Genomic DNA, 19,506 nt, shown 5'->3' with positions numbered 1-19,506 from the left:
ATAGACACATAGTCTACAATCTATCAGAAATCAGTGCACACCGTACCTCTAACGTTGTTTTATGGAGGGTAAATGTAACAAGGGGGTAATGTAACCTACCAGAATAACTACACCAATCCGTAACCTAATAAAATCATTTTATTAATGTACATGCATGTAACCTAGCGGAATCACAAGACAAATTAGTCTGTACCAAAGTAAAATCATTGTACATCAAGTATGTAACCTAGGATAAACATTAGGCACCGAGTCTGTAACAAAAATGTACCATTAGACACAGAGTTTGTAACCTAGTAGGATCATAAGACCCAGAGTTTGTAACCGATCGAAATCTGCACACCGAGAATTAACGTATAATGGAATCCATTGGACATTGAATCTGTAACCTTGCGAATTACTTGTATTCATACAGGGTCTGAAACTTAGTTAAATCTTTGTACCTTAGTTCACCGGAAACAAAGCGGAGTCATAGAACACCCTCTATGTAACATGGTGGATTCAATGGACGCTGTGTCTGTAACATAGTGGACACCTATGGGATGATCTGTAATCTAGAGGAATCGTTGCACATACAAATTGTTACAAGGTTTTCAAATGTAGTTCAATGACGATATAACTTCCATAAAACTCATTAATGGGAAAATGATCTTACACTATATACAATTTAAGCTATGTGCGTTTTCTTTAAAGATTTTTATTTTGCATTAAGTAAACTTGCTTATTTACTTATTCTCATCTTCGCTAGCCAAGGGTTTCTGATCCGCACCGCTTCTCACGAGAAGCGGTGCGGATCAGAAACCCTTGGCTAGCGAAGATGACTTATTCTTAACGTCACCAAAACCTTACGATAAACGATTGAGATCCTGAGCGTTGAATTTTATCAGCCTGAAAGGAAAACTAATTACTGTACAGGCTGACAGCCGAGTAATTGAAGCATAACAATAACTTTGACTTGCAGAAAAAGAGCTCCAATTTTGAAATGACAAGCACCCTTTCTCTACATACATGTAATAACATACATGTTATTCCTTTTTTGATATTTTAAGCATACGGAGTTGGAGTTTTAGATTATCTGCTGTCATACATGCAATGTGCCGATCGCATATTTGTTTTTAGTATAAGAAAAGAATATTGTTCAGTTTTTTTTAACGTAGAATATAACATTTTATGGACACTAAATGTACCAATGAACATGCAAACAGCCCCCCCCCCAAGGATTTCCCTGTAACGTCCCTTCCGGCAACAGCAGAATGCTGAAGACATTTAACATGCATTTGTTTGCACCAAAAACCTACAAATCAATCGGAACGGAACTTTTTCGTTAAAATCAATAAAGTTTGGCACGTATTCAAAGTTAGCTCTTGATATATTCTATGTCTATGAAATGATTGACTGGTCCATTAAATGTCCTGTCACTGATTTAGATCCACCAGGAAGGTAAGAAAATGAGAACAAACAAATTTCTGGAGGAACATTTGACATCGGTGTACAGAAAGTTGACAAAATGTTATGTATAGAGGTAAGATATTCTCTTATTCCATAAATAGTCAGAATAAGGTTAATATCTGCATGTGCATATTGTGTTCCGGATTCCAAAACAACCAGTCCGATCAATGCTTTTCTTGTAGAGTAACAGTTTCTCAATATATAATACAGTTAAAGTCAAATTTACGGACCAAGCAGAAAATGCCGAACTACAAATGTATACATATGACTTTAAATCTCCTTTGAATTTATTCTACCAGTATAGTCTGAACTTTTTTTTTTTGAAATCTTACCGGGTATGACGCGTCATGTAGACAGACACAATTCTCATGTAGCATACCATATTACGACAGAAATCAACATTGCTTAGCTGTTACTATTGCAAAATGATTCAAGCTGGCCACAGTTGCTTTACAGAGTACAGAATACGGTAATATTATATCCTTATGCCCCAGTCACACATTCACGGATCAACTCCACGGTTCTACTACGGAATATTTTCCACGGTTGACACCGGAAAATCAAATAATCTTTAATGACCCAGTCACACATTCACAGATCAACTCCTAGGTTCTATTACGGAATATTTTCCACGGTTGACACCGGAAAATTTAATGATACGGAGTTAGTACGGATGCACTACGGAATGGATACAAATTGATACATACGAATTACTACAGATTTATACAGAGTTAAAACGGACTTCTACGTTCTAAAACGGTTTAGCAAGTTTTTCTAAGGAAGTACTACGGTGGTTTCATCCGTAGTGGAATTTTGAACATGTTCAAAAATTGTCGCAGCTATACAAGTATTGTTAAGTTTGGATACGATAACAGACGGAAAAGCTACGGGTCAATACATATCGCCACGAATGATTCCGGATCGCTTCCGTAGCTAATCCGGCATTTATCCGTGAATGTGTGACTGGGGCATTATGCTACTAGCTATTCTAAAAACAGCACAGAATCGTAGGTTAACGATTGGCAAACCTTCTCAAGAATTGCCCCAGTTACACATTTTTGTTAAAGTTCTGCAAACTCGAGCAAAAATATACCAGGCCTATAAAAAATGTGTGTTTAGGGTAACACTGATAAAAAAATTAGGTAGGAAGGTATTTTTTTTTTATTTTATCATATTTTTTCCTGCACGAATCCTTAGAACGTTTGTTTGTGTCATATTTAAAAATGGGTTTTTAATAGAAATAATATAAAAATCACATCTAAAAATTGTAGGATGGGGTCATTTTTGTAAGTTAGGTCGGGTTAGCCTAAACACACAACTTTTTTTTTAGGCCTTATTAATACATGTGTTATTAATGTCTTCCCGTTTTAATAAAATTTAGAATAATTCCTTACAGACAACTGACATGGCTTCCGTTATGACCGAACTCCTTTACAGCAGACAAGGCAGCGGCTATCCAGAGAGCCTGGTTGCCTTGGAAACACATCATACATGTATTAGAAAAAACTACAAAAAACTAAAAGAGGAAATGGAACCAAATGAAATTCTTGATTATCTTGTTCAGTTTGAAATTCTTGACACGGATGAAAACACCCACCTTCTGAAAGAATGCCGAGCAAGGAAGTGTGATTTCATTTTACGTAAATTGATAAAGAATCCAGATCTAGAGAAATTTGCCAAGATGATGAAACACATAACCATGGCTCGTGATTGCTGCAGTTTTCGGCACCTGTTATGTTCAGCTGCATATGCACTCGAAAGTTCAAATGATGGTAAATCAAAATGCACTATCATCGCAAATTCTTAGATTGTATATTGAAATAAATTGAAGCCTTTTAATTTAATCCCTTTAAAGCCTTTATTTCATTTTTTAGGCTTAGATTCCTCAAACACACGTCTACTATACAATCTGAAGCAGAATGGGAAACATCGAGAAAAGTTATTGAAAGAAATTAGTAAACGCATTAATGTTGTGAGTTCTAACAGCATTTTGGACGATTTTCTCCAAGAGGATCTTATTTCTGTAGACGAGCATGAGGAAATATCACGAATTACAAACAAAGAAGAAGCGGCGAAAAACATTCTGAAATATAGTGAGAAAAACAGACCCGGGTCCTTTTCAAGAAAACTGCTCTCCATTCTGAAATCTTATGAATTAGATGATCTTGTTGAGAGCCTTCAGCAAGATGTACCGCCGGAGGGCGATACTGCAGGTTGAATACATAATTTTATTCATATTTAAGATAATGTATTCTTTGAAACTTTGAAATTCTGTTTTGATATTTTATCTCCGTTTTGGAACTAAACCATTAACCTGTGTTTCTCATCTCCAGACAATGAAAGACCACTAACAGTTGAAATGGTGAACGGAAGGATGTTCCTCTCTATCGACGGTAGTTGCAACCTTATATTTTCAATACAGTTATATACTGAGTAAAATATCATTTCAAAACCATTTTGGAATTATTTTCTGGCCTTGGTATGTACATATGTATAATTGTGTTGCCAAATTAAAGTTAATCAATATTTTAGTACCCTTACCTAAGGGCTAGTATAAGAACGATTTCTAGCGAAATAAGAATATCATTTACCAGAAAATTTGTTGCACCACAACTTATATTTAATATGCCAGCTTCCAGCTCTACTGTTGAATCAGTGGAATTGAGAATCACACATGTTGGCGGAAGTGAAAGTGTATACAGAGCTATGAAACAAGGAATTTCAGAATCAGAAGAAAGGATTGTCCAAGGAACACACTCAACCATTGATCGATTGTCTGAGGGGTCCATTACAATCTGGCTACACACAGAATCCAGCGACGCAAAGGAAAAATTGAGACATTTCATAGAAAGTGGAGATATTTCCACATTCTTAGAAAGTTTGTTCAAGACGAAGGGCGTTCGGAAACTTTTGACAAAGGATAAATACAAGATAGAGATTGAAATCAAAGTTAAGAATGCTACTGAAGGTACACATATAATGCAAACATGTACATGTCAATTTAATAAATTTTTAGAATATAAAATGCATTGCAAAATAATTTTTAACTTTATAGAATCATTGATACCCATTGATGAAACGGTGGATATTTTCTGTAGGAATGACATCTTCATCAGTTATCATGTTACTTAATCTTTATTTTGAGGTTCCAAGCCAACTGCATTTCAACCAAAGAAAGAGTCTGACACGAGGCACAAAGCCCGTTTGGACCGATGTGAAAGCTTTTTATTGGAAGAGCTAGAGCCCGGATGTTGGGTACAGGACACGGTGGTGGGACATATCTTTAGTCCTGTAAAGGCGGACATAGAAAACAGGAAAACCAGGACGGACAAAGTAAAGTTGTTGTTGGAACATCTAAAAAAGGAGTCTGAGGACACGATTAAACTTGTGTTAGACAGATTGAAAGAGAAAAACAGATATGTCTATGATAAACTGTTTCCAAACGTGGAAAAATTCCAAGATTTAGGTGAGTATTAATTAAAGTAAAAGTAGTAAAGAAGTACCAACTGAGAAATCTGACAACATAAAAGACAATGAATTTTCTGCATACATACAATGTAAACTCTATATCGTCTCTATATGTATTATTTATCCATGGAAAATGCTATGTTTCACTTATACTTACCCCTAATCGTCGTCAATGGTGTCAATGCATGCAGGCCTTTTAATTACATGTATATGGAACAATTTTCGTTGTAACGTAATTTGAAGCAATATTTTCAGACATCGAACAAATCAAGAGCAATATCCTGGACAATTTGCCGGAGATATTAGATGTGATGAGTGTCGCAGCCCTTCAGACCCCTTTCGTGAGTGCTGGGATCATGTCTTACGAGGAGCTCGACTCGCTACACATGAGCAGCGAGAGTGTTCGAACAGAAAACTTACATTTTGTTCGGATGGTTTTACATAGAGGAGATGAAGCCGTCAGGATTTTTCTTGTCGCCCTTGAAAACTCAATTGGAATGGACATTAAAAGACTTTTAAATAAAATGGACACACTCCAAGTTAGCAAAGGTATAGCAGTAACAAAAATTATTGAGCAATGCAAGATTTTTAAATCCCTAATTTTAATGACGTTTATTAAAAGACAAGTTGTATTGATAATTTGTGTTCTATTTTACAGATGAAAGAAGGAACGCAAAAATTGAATATGAAGCTTTTAATGAAGAAAATGGATTATTGTTCCAAGGAAACTTTTTGCTGGAGCTTATGTCTAAAGGTAATGTCTGTAATTACCTAAATGATCCGTAGAGCAATGAAAATGACGAGCTTGTGTTAAGATTAGAAATGTTCTTTATCCAAGGCAAAAGCGAAAATATGAATAAAGAGTGTCTGTATGTCAGAGAGGAAGAACCGCAGCAACACTTCGAACATCCGGGTCTTGAACAGCCGGGCAGTCAGTCCGAGGAATCCACCTCCTCAGACAGTGTAAATATGTGAATAGTGTTGTATACGTATTTATATTCTCTCTCTCTCTCTCTCTCTCTCTCTCTCTCTCTCTCTCTCTCTCTCTCTCTCTCTCTCTCTCTCTCAGTACGTGTAGTAAAGTTAGAGGATGAGCACATACTGTATACATTTAAGATCTTTCATTAATATTTTGCCCGCGCTATTTACGACTTTCCTTTTTTGTCATTCCTTTTTTCTGCTATTTAATGTGTACATTTCCTTAGTATCACATGCGTCTTAGATATTGAATAAACCCATATAACCGACACTGTAGGATTCTAGTGGCAATATGCAGAGAGATGTATCGAGCAAGGAGTCACTGATTAGAGAATTGGAATTCGACACATCAAGTATACTTTCGTAAGTTTACTATCATTTCAATTTAAATTGGTGATATTGTTAGCGTTTAACGTTCATGTAACCAGTAATCTCGAAGAATAAATGATAGCTATAATAAAACTTTAATTATTCAACTTCTTTTCATCAGGAAACTGACGAGAAAACTAGGAAAAGTAGAATACGTCGTTGATATACGATGCATATTATCAACGCGAGATGTTAGCAAAAGTGCACGAATGGTGAGTCCGAATATATTCCTGACACGTAGACCAATCTTGTGGCTAAATAGTATTTGTTTAAAATTTGAATTGAAAACATTGCATGTTTTCCTCATTACAATAAATTGATAAAACTTATTAAGGAGTTACGGAGTAAAAGAATTCAATTTTATGAGAACCATGATTTTTCTTGATGATCCCTGAAATAATTATTCTAATTCTAACTAACTTATATAGGAGAGAGTAAAGTCGAAATATCCTAAAAAGTACGGTGCAATCAAAGAGGAGGTTTTAAAACTAAACACTGTTTTAACCAAACTGCAAAGTCTGAGTAAGTTATCATATACCAGATGATACTGTATAAAACTTCGTCCGTATCAAATTCACTTTAAATGTCTGCTGTCATTCATAAAAGCAGGTCGCATCTTCAAGGATAAGGTTGGGTTTCTTACCAATTGGAATGATGATGATGATATGGATAATGATGGTGATGATGATGATGATGATGATGATATGGATAATGATGGTGATGATGATATCGAGCAGCAACTTAAAGAAGATTTGTCAGAGGTTTGATTTTAGTTTATAGATTTATTGAGTGTAACCCATATAGAGAGCACATTTTAATTCTGATTTATACGGTTTTTCTTTAAGACTCTATCTTTGTCCGAAACAACTCGTTTTAAAAGTCAAATGTCAGCTTTGGTGGTTAAATCGACGGATGAGGGTACGTAATTCACAAAACTGCAAATTCTGAGTAAGTTACATCATGAAAGTGAATAAAACGTTGTTCTTATCTAATTCACTTTATAATCTCTGCAATCATCCTTAAAAGCAGGTCACATCTTCAAGGATAAGGTTGGGTTTCTTACCAATTGGAATGATGATGATAAGGATGATTATGGGGGTGGTGATGATGATGGCGAGGATGATAATGAGTCGCTTCTTATAGAGGATTGGTCCGAGGTTTGATTTTAGTTTATAGATTTTTAAGAGAAAGTAGTGGAGTTTAAGGTGATTAGAGAGCACATTTTAGTTCTGATTTATGCGGTTTTTCTTTAAGACTCTAACTTCGCCGGAAACAACTCTTCGTTTTCAGAGACAACTGTCAGCTTTGGTGATTAAATCGACAGACGAGGGTACGCAATTCTACATATGACAAAAACATCTTAAACTTTCATTATATGATTATAGATATAAAATAAGATACATAGATCTGTAGATATTCAATATACTGTATACAGGGTTATTTCCGCCCGTGTTATTTTCGCCCTTTTAACTGACAAACGGTTTCGCCCCGTTTGGAATTCGTCCAGACAAAGTTGTGTTAAGACGATTGTTTGAGACACAGGAATCCGCCCAGTTTTAAATTCGCCCGCTGACAACGAGGGCAAATTGAAAAGGGGTGAAAATAAAACAGGGGCGAATATTTCCTTGTATACAGTAATATCAATAGAACTATTAACATTAAAATATACACTGTAGGATTTAAGCAAGAGGACTTTGTAAAAAAACACTGTAAATCTATTAATTCGTTTTAACTGGTATTGCAATCTGTATGACTCTCTAGACAGTACCATGGACAGCGATGAGGATGTACTGGAGGATCTAAATGTTCTCAGTCGAAAATCTTCCAAATACCAGAGGTAATACAAGCTTAATTAAAAACTCGAGTGCAAATTGATGGAAGATTAGTTTTAAAATGTGTTTTATTCTGATTTTATTTTTACATTTCAGCATCTTAGTGGGAAAGTTACATGAGCTTGAGACTGTGCAAAATGTGATGAATATTTTCAGAGTCATATCGGAAGAAGAGATGCAATTGGTAACTATAAAGCATTTGTGAACGTTGAATGTATGTTAAAAATTTACATTAAAACTAAACTTCATAATAAACGACATCTACATCAAACATTACAATGTATGAAGATTGTCTGGAAAGTGTTTTATTTACTCAAAACGATCTTATTGGTTGTTATTGTAATGAATATTAATTTTTTTTTTATTGTCGATTGAAATAAAATAACACGTTTTCGGGAGGAAAATATCAAAGACATATATGACAGAGATACAGGAATCGAAATTACGATAGTTCGATAATCAATTAAACCACTGACCTTAAAAGTTTGAGACATGTTAAAATGATAAATAATAAAACACTCTCTTTACTCTAAAACAACATATTTTCTTCACAGATGGCTGTTAAGAACATTCTGAACGAAGAACAGTATAAAAGGCTAGAAAAATACATTATCAAGCTTCAAGTCATCAGCAACAAAATAGAAGAAGCCACAGGGTTGGCAAAAGTGGCGTAATAAATGAACTTGAGTGTCTTTGTATGAATGCAGCGGACGCATGTGAATTGACTCCTTTCAAAAAAGTCAAAGTATAAGTTTACTTTATAAAGTAACTGTATGCTTTAAGCAATGAAATACAGCAAAACACATTTCATGACACAATTAGAACAAAGAACCTGCAGCTTAATATCCATTTATGTTATGGAGTAAAAAAGATAATTAATGGAACAGCCACCGCCAAAAACCCGGAGGCGACATTGTAGGAACAGCCATTAGGATTATCGTGAAGCCAAGGGTCTGTCTCGTTATTGCAATTTTCCGAGTAGCAAAACTTGAAACAGTCGTTGTTTGGATTGGAGTATATGCATTCGCCCGTAACTAAGGGAGGTTCACAACCTCGCAAGACAGAGTTGATCTTTCCAGTTTCTGTAAAAAAAAAAAAGCCAAAAAAACCCCTAAATGTTAAATATTTGCAATCGAAATTTTTGTGCCATAAATCTTAATGTTTGTGACGGACGGTATACTGAGTATTTATTTAAACACGGAATACATACTCTCATTGATTTGTTTGCGGTGCGAACAAGGCCAGGTACTATTGCAGTGAATGAAAGTATTAATGGACGCTGTGTCATTCAAACATTGGAGGTCCTTTTCCTGTGTGAAATCAATTCCGGAACATGACAGGCAGTTGAAGTACTGTACATCATTGGACCAAACAACTAAAATAAAAATGTCCACGTGGAGAGAGAGAGAGAGAGAGAGAGAGAGAGAGAGAGAGAGAGAGAGAGAGAGAGTAAAATAATGTTTGTTTAATCATACACTCCAAACTTTGAGCCCGATATGATATCAAAGCAATATACCCGGTATATGAAATGTACATGTAATCAACATTTTACTTTATTATACTTTCATGTTAAATACTGAAATCTGATTGGTTTAGACACAGTTAATAATCCGTTCTATTACCCTCAGCGTTAGCAACACACTTAGCAACGGGTAACACAACGAATTGTTACATGCGCGTAAATTATGCGCGTACGGTTCGCCGTAGAATTAACGTCATTTCTATTTAAAAGCAGTAAAAACATCTATAAAATTAAGACATTCAGTATAATAAAATAAATACTGTTGTTTGGGAGGATAACAGTTGAAGTTGACACCCCTCGAAAACCATTGTCAACCTCCGCTTCGCGTCAGTTGACAACTGTTTTCTCGGGGTGTCAATTTCAACTGTTACCCTCCCAAACAGGCACTATTTATATAATATCGATCTATTACCTTTATGTCTTTTCATGTTTGAAAATCTTAAAATCATATTTAAAGATCGGAGAATAAATAATATTTTTATAATATGATTAAGTTACCTTGTACTAGTAATGATGAAAAAACCAAGAAGACAGAGGTTTTCATGTTTCCTTTCAACTCCATTGCAAGCAGAATACGGGGCTTCCGGATGTCGATACATACAGTTTAAGCTTGAAATCGCTAGATGGTTCGGTAACTAGAATTTGTACTGAATGAGACATCTTCCCTTATCACGAAAATCGGAGGTCCACGCCTTTATGGGTATTTCGATGGGCCGTAGTTAGTCTGTGAAGTGGTTTTCCCGTCTTATCTCATTAATACAAATTAAACATTACGGTGATTAGAGTAGGAGGCGCACATATTTCCGATATTTGAGATTTTGCGATTTGATCCGATTCTCAACCAAACAAACAAACAAACAAACAGACGCCAAAGATTCATTGTTTTCAATCATTTACTTTAAAAATGTACATTGTGTAACATTTACAAATAAATAACACAACTATGAGACTTTACATATGAAAAATGCAGTGAGACCAGGACAGAAACTGAAAATCATCCTAAAAGACTTGCAAACACACAGTAAATCACAACAAGAATTGATAGGTTTTGTGTGGCCGCCTTGGAACAGTCGAAGTTATCACAAAATGTCACATGGTCTGTACCCACAGAGATGTTGTTACATAAGCTGCCCATGCAGGAATACGTGCACGTGACAAACCCGTCATTTTCGGAACATCCATTTTTGGGATAGTCTCGGCAGGACCGAAATACTGAATCTACTTGTTTTGTGCCTGAAGTGACATGGATAGCGGCTCATGACGAAACAAATCTTTTATAAATTCTACATGAGTAAGACAGAGAAAACTATACTTTTTGAGCTGTTATGTATTGAAGGAAATATACTTCATATTTATATTTGGATATTTTAAAAAAAAAAAACAAAATAAAATAAATCGAGCTAACAAATAAAACGAAAACGGCAAGAAAGGCATTAAGCCTTTTTTTAAAAATACCTTTTAACAAGTTCATTTGTTCTAAAATACGATTTAGTTCATTAAGTGCGACCGAGTGTAGTGTACAGCGCGAAAGGTGATTCATAAAAAAAAAAAACACACTACAAATTGTAAGATTAAACACTTAATTTTTTGATAAGATTGTTTATTTATATTTATATTTTATATTACATTTTTTTAACATACTTCTGAAATATCCGTATTTTTTTTACTACAAAATTCGTAAAAAAAATGACCCCAGAAAATTGTCAAATGTCTTCGAATATACTATGAGTTAGATACCCCCACCCCCACAAACAAAACCTGATTCCCCTCAAAACTGAAAGGCGTAAATACCAACTATATTTATCAAAAGAAAAATAAAGTATGTCGTCTTACGTATATTGAACCGTTCCTCTGTGTAGCAGTAGTTTTTGCAGGGTCGGGAGTCGTCGTGAATGGATATTTGTTCCGTATTGTTCACACATTCCGTCTTCATCCATGGCTTGTTCACGGTGAATGAACAAGTAAAACATCGGTTTCCGGTCGGAGTGGTTACCATGGCAACCGATCCTGAAACATTATAGTTGACTTTTTTTTTAACATTTCAGAATATATCTTTGCTTTATAAAATAAACACATGACAAACACGCCCCACTGAAAAAAAAACCTCTCCGTCCAGTGAACCTATTTTAGGCGCAGGCCTACTCAACACTCCAAGATAACGAAAATATACCAGATACATATACACTAATCTCTCCTTCTATATAAAGTACAAATTCACATATCATTAATAATGAGAAGATGGACACCTCAAAAGACCATGTTTTGTAAAAGACGTTTAAACGAATGAGAATTGTAGAGTGACTGAAATTGACCTAAACAACGTTCATGTAGTTGAAGGTCAGTGCACCGATCTCATTCACAGGCACATGTTGGTAGAAGTCTGGACATAATTAAAAGAAAGAAAATACACTTGAGCTTTACACAAATACGCTTTGAGCCATATGACAAAGGGAATTTTATGGCATATGATTTTACACAAAGATGACCTGATACGTCCTTGACCTCTGACAAAGAAAAGTTGGTTCAAGGTTACTAAACAATATATTCACTCGAACACTCCCTAGGTAAAATATGATTCTGACTGTGCCATGCAAGGATTGGGCAATCTTATGCCTTAGATATCTGACCCAGAAAACTGGTTCCAGGCCACTAGACACTCCTTTACCCAGGAACACTCTTTTGGTGGTTATTGAGCTAGATGAATGAATGTGAAAAAAATGAACTTTGTTCATAATCACTGCACAATCCTTCCCTTAAGCTCTCTTTTGGTAAAAGTTGACCAGAGAGCAGAAAATATTTGCATTTTACAAGGATTTCACATAAAGATGTAATTAGACCTTGAACTTTGACCATGACACGTGATTCAAGATCACTGCACATCTTTTACTTATGAAAATTTATAAAGAGAGGCTTAAGCCAAAATGGACCAAGCTACACGTATAAAAGAGACAAGGTGCTCCGAAGTGATGGTTGATGGACAGACAGACGAACTTAATGATAATTATTGGAGACTTAACAAACTAAACGCGAACTAAATTCAAACAATATAAAAATAAATTGAAAAGATAAGATCCATCGACACACAACAAAACATAACACAAATTGATGATATAAGTAAAGCACGTGCTAGGAGAGAGAACTCTAGCTATATGACTTATGTTCGCAGATTATTAGCGGTTGTATTTACTTGTTCTAAAAGAGGAATCTAAGACAATTTAATGTTTTTAAAAGTCTTTCGCTTGCTATCAATGCACTGTCTCTTAAATGTTTGATTGAATTTAAGAATATTAATAAGAAATCGGTACACATTCTTAAATAAAAAAGCAATTCGCAAACTGCATCTTTATAAAAAAAAAATGAAGTCAGATTAAATCAATTATAAATGATAGCAAATGATTAACAATCTTCTTAAAGAAATAGAACTTCCTGCTCACTTATATCATCATTAATGCATTCATGCGATTATTTAAAAACATATCAGAGGGCTTGTTAAAATTAAGAAGTAAAAAGACAAATTTAGAACTAGTTAACTTAATTTTTTTCCCAATGTGTTTCAAGTTATTTAAGTTAAACAAACAAATCGGAGGGCTTGTTAAAATTAGGAAGTGAAAAGACAAATTTTAAATTAATTTACTTAATTATTTTCAATTTGGTTTAAGTCATTTTTAAGTTAAACAAAATTAACTTTAGAATTTCTTAATTAATTATAAAGATATATAAATCAAAATGAATATGATGTATTATAGTTTCAAGAACATTGTTCGAATATGTAAAATAATAGTAGATATGTTTTGAAATAGTAAACAATATTTACCGCAGATGTAAAATAAAAGTATCCCTGCGACAACCATTCTCATGTTATCAGAAATCTCCTCGAGGTAACAATGCGCTCTACATTAGTTTTGACAGAAGTTAGTTTGACAACATATGAGAAAATTTCATATCAACTTTCACTGTTTTCCAGGGGGGACATTAAGGGGACAGTGTTAGCTAATGGCTGCACTTTTTAGCACCCATCGGTAGTTTTGGACATTGTTTTCCTTTCACGGAAGCAAAGTCAAAGCACTCAATTCCATTAGAGACCGGCAAGTGTGCCATCTTCTGCCGAAAAAGAAAAACAGCACTTCATTTACCCCCTTAATTTTTCCCAAAGGGATCAATTTGTTTCAATTTCTAAGTCAGGTTCCAAGGTAAATCTTCTACCGCCCCGGATCAGAATGTTTGTAAACACAAGGATGGCGGTCTCGAAGATAAAAACCATTAGTTATCGCTTTGTACATCCGATCCCGAGAAGAAGGCTGAGATTAGTCCCCGTGACTGTGTGCCCAAAGTAAAGCCCTTGTTGTGTTGGATTTTTATTCAATGCTCATCAAAGCCTGTGGCCAAACTAATGATACGTTTCACGGTTTCTCTGTTAATTCTGTAGTTTTCTTCCTGTTGTGCACAACTTTGAAACATAGTTATGTTGCAAAAGAAAATAAATCTCTCCTCTTCTCCAGAATCTGAGCAGTAATGCAGATTTAATAATGAAGGGAAATGGAACGAAATCGGAATGCAAGGTTTGGTTTCAAGTAAATAGAGCAAATGTTTCATTTAAATGCAATTGACCTTTTTACTCAAACAAATGTTTCCCTGGGGAAATAAAAGAAATTGATCGTACATTCCCACACTTTCGGTACCCCACCTCTTCATACATTTTTTACACCCAAAGCGCACATCGTCCATATCCAAATCCTTCAAATTGTCACTTTCGTTTAGTAGATTTATATACGGATATATATTACTTCGATATTATTTTTTTATCGATGTAAACAAGAAAAAATATCCCACCTGTGGCAACGCAATTTGAAAAATTACGCGGGGGCGGGGTGGGAGTTAACCACTGATACAGGTTAATTACCAGTACATCATTTAATTGATTATACAGGTAGGAGATTCCCTATCCCAAACCTTTCCTCTTAAAACATGTAATCGGCAACATGGAGTAAACGTATAAGAACGGAAAAAGAAATACGCTATTTTGTAAATTAAGTCCAGAGATATTGAAAAAAAAAAACAAGCTGGCCAAACAATGATTTCAATGATGGTATGTTAAAGAATCTGTAAGGGTTTCAACATAAACCCTCTTTTCAAAATCTAATCAAATAAATCACTGCATTGTAAAAAAAAAACACCAATAACATTGAAAAACATTAAATTATCATTGATTTGATTTGAACATATTTTATTATGCAAAATAATATTTACATAATAGGATTGGGCAGCAGGCAAAGCCTATTTAAGCCTTCTCCACTAGGTACAAGGTAGTCATATGTATAAAATACAAGAATTGTAGAGTTAAATGATACAATTAAGAATACATGATTTTTTTGTGTAGCAAAGTGAACAAAAGAAAAAAAGAGGGGGAAAAAAAAAAAAAAATTGACAAAACCGGTTATAACAAAAGTAGAACAGAATTATCAAGTTTTGTCAATAAGGTTACAGCATATATATATAAATATAGGTATATGCATAATTTTGTTTACATTTTCAGTATATGTGCTAATTACATTATTTTCTTTACACAAATCTTCTGGATTTTTTAATGTATTCATGTACAAGCTTGAACAATTTAACATTTTCATCATATGAAACATCATTATCTCCATACAGTAATAGATCTAAGGTAATTGGTTTTTGGAGATTTAACATAGATATTTGATGAAAGAAACAATTTCTTTCATCATTATATTTTGGGCACTCAAAGAAAAAATGATTTGCATTTTCAGTATGAAAACCACAATAATCACAAACAGAATTTTCTCGAATAAAATCACAAAATAAGTCAGCATTTAAACTGCTAGCATTATTTCTTAGTTGACAATGTATAATGTTTTCCCTCCGATTCCCTAAATTAAAAAGTTTTGTTGGAGTCTTAAAAAAATATTTCTTAATAGCATTTGAAAAGCAAGCCAACTTTGGAAGACTTCTAATAGCTAGTGGAAGATCATTCCATAGCTTAACTGTAGATGGTATGAAACTTTTTAAATAAGATGTTGTTCTGGCTTGAGGGATAGTGTAAGTAGATTCATCATGATTTCTTAAAGGATATGGGGTTATAGGTGGAATACATGGTTCTAAAAGATTTTCAAGGTAAGTAGGTACCATGTGGTTTACCATCTTATAAAACAAAATTAACTTGTGCACTTTTCTTCTTTCTGATAACATATCCCATCCCAATTCATAATACAACTTTGTTCTGGAGGAATTGATTCTTAAGCCTGTGATAATTCTAGCTGCTGTGATTTGAACATCTTCTAAAAGATCTGATTCCCTGTCATTGCAGTTGTCCCAAATAACATCGCCATATTCTAAAACAGGTCGGATAAAGGACAGATATATTTTTATTAATGCATCGCGACAAAGTGTGTGTTTGAGCATACGCAACATGTTTAATCTACTACAAGCCTTTTCATATATGCCTTGTATATGTAATTTCCAGTTTGCATCAGACTGGAAATTAAGTCCTAAATGAACATGATTATTTTGTATTGTAATATCAGGACCATTATTACCAAATTTAATAGTAGGATGAGGAATATTTTTCCGAGTAAAGTTTAAGTTTATAGTTTTTTTAGGATTAAAATCAACCATCCATTTTTTGGACCATTTATCTAACTTGTCGAGATCCTTTGTTAGAGAATCTGCTGCTTCCATAATATCCTGATCAACAATAACATAGAGTGATGTGTCATCAGCAAATAGTCGAACATTATTGGACAAGTCAGAGGCAATATCATTAATGTACAATAGGAATAAGAATGGCCCTAACACTGATCCTTGTGGGACACCAGAGTTAGTAGGACCCAATGAAGATGTAAAACCATCTAAGACTACCTTTTGTTTTCTATTCCATAGATAATTTTTTACCCAGTTAATAATTTGACTTGAAATGCCATACTGTTTTAATTTAAGAATGATACCCTCATGCCAAACCCTATCAAAAGCTTTGGATATATCACAAAATATGAACCTTATGTCTTTGCCTTTGTCTAAATTGGAAACAATGGTGTTGTAGATTTCAACCAGCTGATTAGTGGTTGAGTCTCCACTTTGGAAACCTGATTGATATTTGTACAAAATGTTATTTTCAAGAATGAAGTTATTGAGATGCTTGACTATAATTTTTTCTAATAACTTACATATAACAGATGTAACTGATATGGGTCTATAGTTATTTACATCATCAGGAGTACCCTTATTTTTAAAAACAGGAGTAACCATTGCGATTTTCCATATGTGGGGAAGTTAAGTTAAATTATCATTAACTAAAAAATAGGCATTAGGGCGTGAATTTTTTTTTCTCGCACTGATATTTTAAAAGATCATATTGTTTTTGACAAACATAACTATATTAAATGCATTCTTTTTTTCACACCATGTTTGTTTATAAGCACATGCAATTGAAGTCAGATGAAATATGTTACGAATTGATCTTAAATTCAATATACATGTATATCAATCTTTTTTTTTCTAGCAGCCCAATGTACCAGATAAGAAGCAAATTTATGGAACGCCATGGCTGCCTTATGTTAGATGATTTTATTATATGCTGTGGGTCTATTATTATATGCTGTGGTTCTATAATTATATGCTGTGGGTCTATAATTATATGCTGTGGGTCTATTATTATATGCTGTGGGTCTATTATTATATGCTGTGGGTTTGTAATTATATGCTGTGGTTCCCTTATTATATGCTGTGGTTTTATAATTATATGCTGTGGTTCTATAATTATATGCTGTGGTTCTATTATTATATGCTGTGGTTCTATAATTATATGCCGTGGGTCTATGATTATATGCTGTTGGTTCATAATTATATGCTGTGGTTTCATTATTATATGCTGTGGTTTCATTATTATATGCTTTTGGTTCGTTGTTATATGCTGTGGGTTCATAACTATATGCTGTGGGTTCATAATTATATGCTGTGGTTTCATTATTATATGCTGTGGTTTAAATTTACTATATCAACTATAATAATTTAAGCTTTACTATTAATCGTTGATTCTTTCAAGGGAGTGTGCTATTAAAAATCAAGTACAAGCTTGAGAATCTATACCGTCATTTGAGAGTACGTTACTGAAAGTCCAAGTAGCTCAAAAAATTCTGTGTCTCGGCATCTCTCTTAGCGCAGCCGTACGTGTTTGCTCACGAATTCTATCAGGACACATTTTTATGCGTCCGAATCTGTTTGTCTGTCTGTTGTCAACGTTAACCTTCGCCATAACTTTTGAACCATAGGAGATAGAAACTTCGTATTTGGTATGCATACTTCACTAATTAGATGCTTTTAAATAACACCTAGGACAATGAGTTTGTGACCTTAACTGTGACGTATATGCTAAAAAATTGCTTTTTCGAAATGTGTTGCCGCCGGGCGCATAGTGTTTCACAGACGCATCTGATTTTAATTTAATAATTTGTTTGCCGTCTAAATGCACCGTTACTGTATTTCTTTTATGGATCCGCCATCATATTTTTATAAAGAGAGTGAGAAAATTCTGATCTTAAATTCATGTCATTTGATAAATTATGAGTAGTTCTTCAAAGGGAAAAAAGCCAAGTTAACCAAAATAAATACAAGATGTGTTTGTGAAACACTGATGTCCCAGAATGGCAGCGTATGGCGAGGGTTGAAGTTTCTCAAATGCAAGTCAAACTCCAAAGGTCAAGGTCAAAAGACAAAATTTGTTGTTATCTAAAAGAAGAGTTTGAAACGAGGAATACATCTATGAAATATGAAAGCCCTATTGCTAAATGTTCAAAAGTTATGACCAAGGTTCAAGATTTTGAAAAGTGGGTCAAACTCTTGGGTTAAGGTAAAAAATATACCCATTGAGAGGTCTTGTCAGAATAAATACATATGTGAAGTATGAAAGCCTTAGCACCAATTTTCAAAAGTTATGGCCAAGGTTAAAGTGTGAAAATGTTTGTAAAAATTGATCAAACTTCATGGTTAAAAGGTCAAATTTGATGTTACCGCAAAAAAGGCCTGGTCATAAGGGATACTTTTGTAAAATATGAAAGCCAGAGCCCAACCCACTCAAAAGTTATGTGCAATTTTAAAGTTTTTGCGGACAAACAGACAGAACGATGGATGGAAAGGGCAAAAACTATGTACCCCCAAATCTTTGATGACAGTGGCATAAAATAAAACTGCTATTGCATAAGAATATTGCACGTACTCTATTACCACTACATTGAGTAGGATACCCACCCGCAAAATTGAATCTGTGTTGGATTTCCGGGCATTGGGCGAGGCCGAATGCAGATCTCTACTTCAGTTCCTCAAACAAATAAAAGATAGTGTTTTCAACATTGCATACATGTATAGAAAAGGTAACGCACTACAAAATGTGAAGCTTAGTCCGCACAATATTTTTTGTTTATTTTTGTTCTAGCAATTTTGCCCAAACGCAAAAGACGGGTAACAAGATTAAATGTATGTATAAATGTGTGTATGATGTGAAACACTGGTAGGTATGTTTAATATCTTGTAATTGTACATGTATATATCTCAGCTGTCACCGTTTCTAAGTTTATCTTTCAACAATATCCAAACATCTTTGAAAATCAGCAATTCCATTACTTTGACAATCCCTGTGAAATTCTTGTTCTACGCGTAAAGCATTTTGGCATTCTTGACTGATCATTGTGGAAAGGGATTCAAATATTGGCCTGCCTTCCTCAACAATGAATTCATCTACAAATCCCTCAACTCCATAGTTCTGCGTATTTTCATGGTCATCCAGACAAACTGGGTTTTGTAACTGCCCTGAAGTCCATAAAATTAATGGGGTTGACTTTACTGTGCGCAGTCTATGCCTAGCCCATGCATCACTCCAAA

At 34.4% G+C, this 19,506-nt stretch overlaps 2 protein-coding genes across 2 annotated transcripts; one reads left to right on the top strand and one right to left on the bottom strand.

Moving 5' to 3' along the window:
- The first annotated feature begins 1,372 nt into the window (after positions 1-1,372).
- LOC128190804 (uncharacterized) lies at positions 1,373-9,175 on the top strand. Its single transcript, XM_052863007.1, has 19 exons — positions 1,373-1,519; positions 2,843-3,218; positions 3,321-3,659; positions 3,780-3,839; positions 4,079-4,414; positions 4,592-4,912; positions 5,170-5,463; positions 5,573-5,668; positions 5,753-5,877; positions 6,170-6,255; positions 6,383-6,473; positions 6,690-6,783; positions 6,868-7,022; positions 7,107-7,179; positions 7,288-7,418; positions 7,516-7,591; positions 8,023-8,098; positions 8,190-8,277; positions 8,648-9,175. Exons 1-19 carry the CDS (start codon positions 1,505-1,507, stop codon positions 8,765-8,767), a joined length of 2,952 nt encoding a protein of 983 aa, XP_052718967.1. The 5' UTR covers positions 1,373-1,504; the 3' UTR covers positions 8,768-9,175.
- A 1,315-nt stretch (positions 9,176-10,490) lies between these two features.
- Positions 10,491-13,717, bottom strand: LOC128190788 (uncharacterized). The gene is made up of 3 exons (XM_052862985.1): positions 13,430-13,717; positions 11,449-11,622; positions 10,491-10,848 (listed from the first exon to the last, which is right to left on the bottom strand). The coding sequence occupies exons 1-3, from the start codon at positions 13,470-13,472 to the stop codon at positions 10,610-10,612; spliced, it is 456 nt and encodes a 151-aa protein (XP_052718945.1). The 5' UTR covers positions 13,473-13,717; the 3' UTR covers positions 10,491-10,609.
- Between the last annotated feature and the right edge of the window lie 5,789 nt (positions 13,718-19,506).

Source organism: Crassostrea angulata, chromosome 1, assembly GCF_025612915.1.
Source record: "Crassostrea angulata isolate pt1a10 chromosome 1, ASM2561291v2, whole genome shotgun sequence".
Classification (NCBI taxonomy): domain Eukaryota; kingdom Metazoa; phylum Mollusca; class Bivalvia; order Ostreida; family Ostreidae; genus Magallana; species Magallana angulata.
Note: the sequence above shows the minus strand (reverse complement) of the source record. Positions and strands in the feature narration are given on the sequence as shown.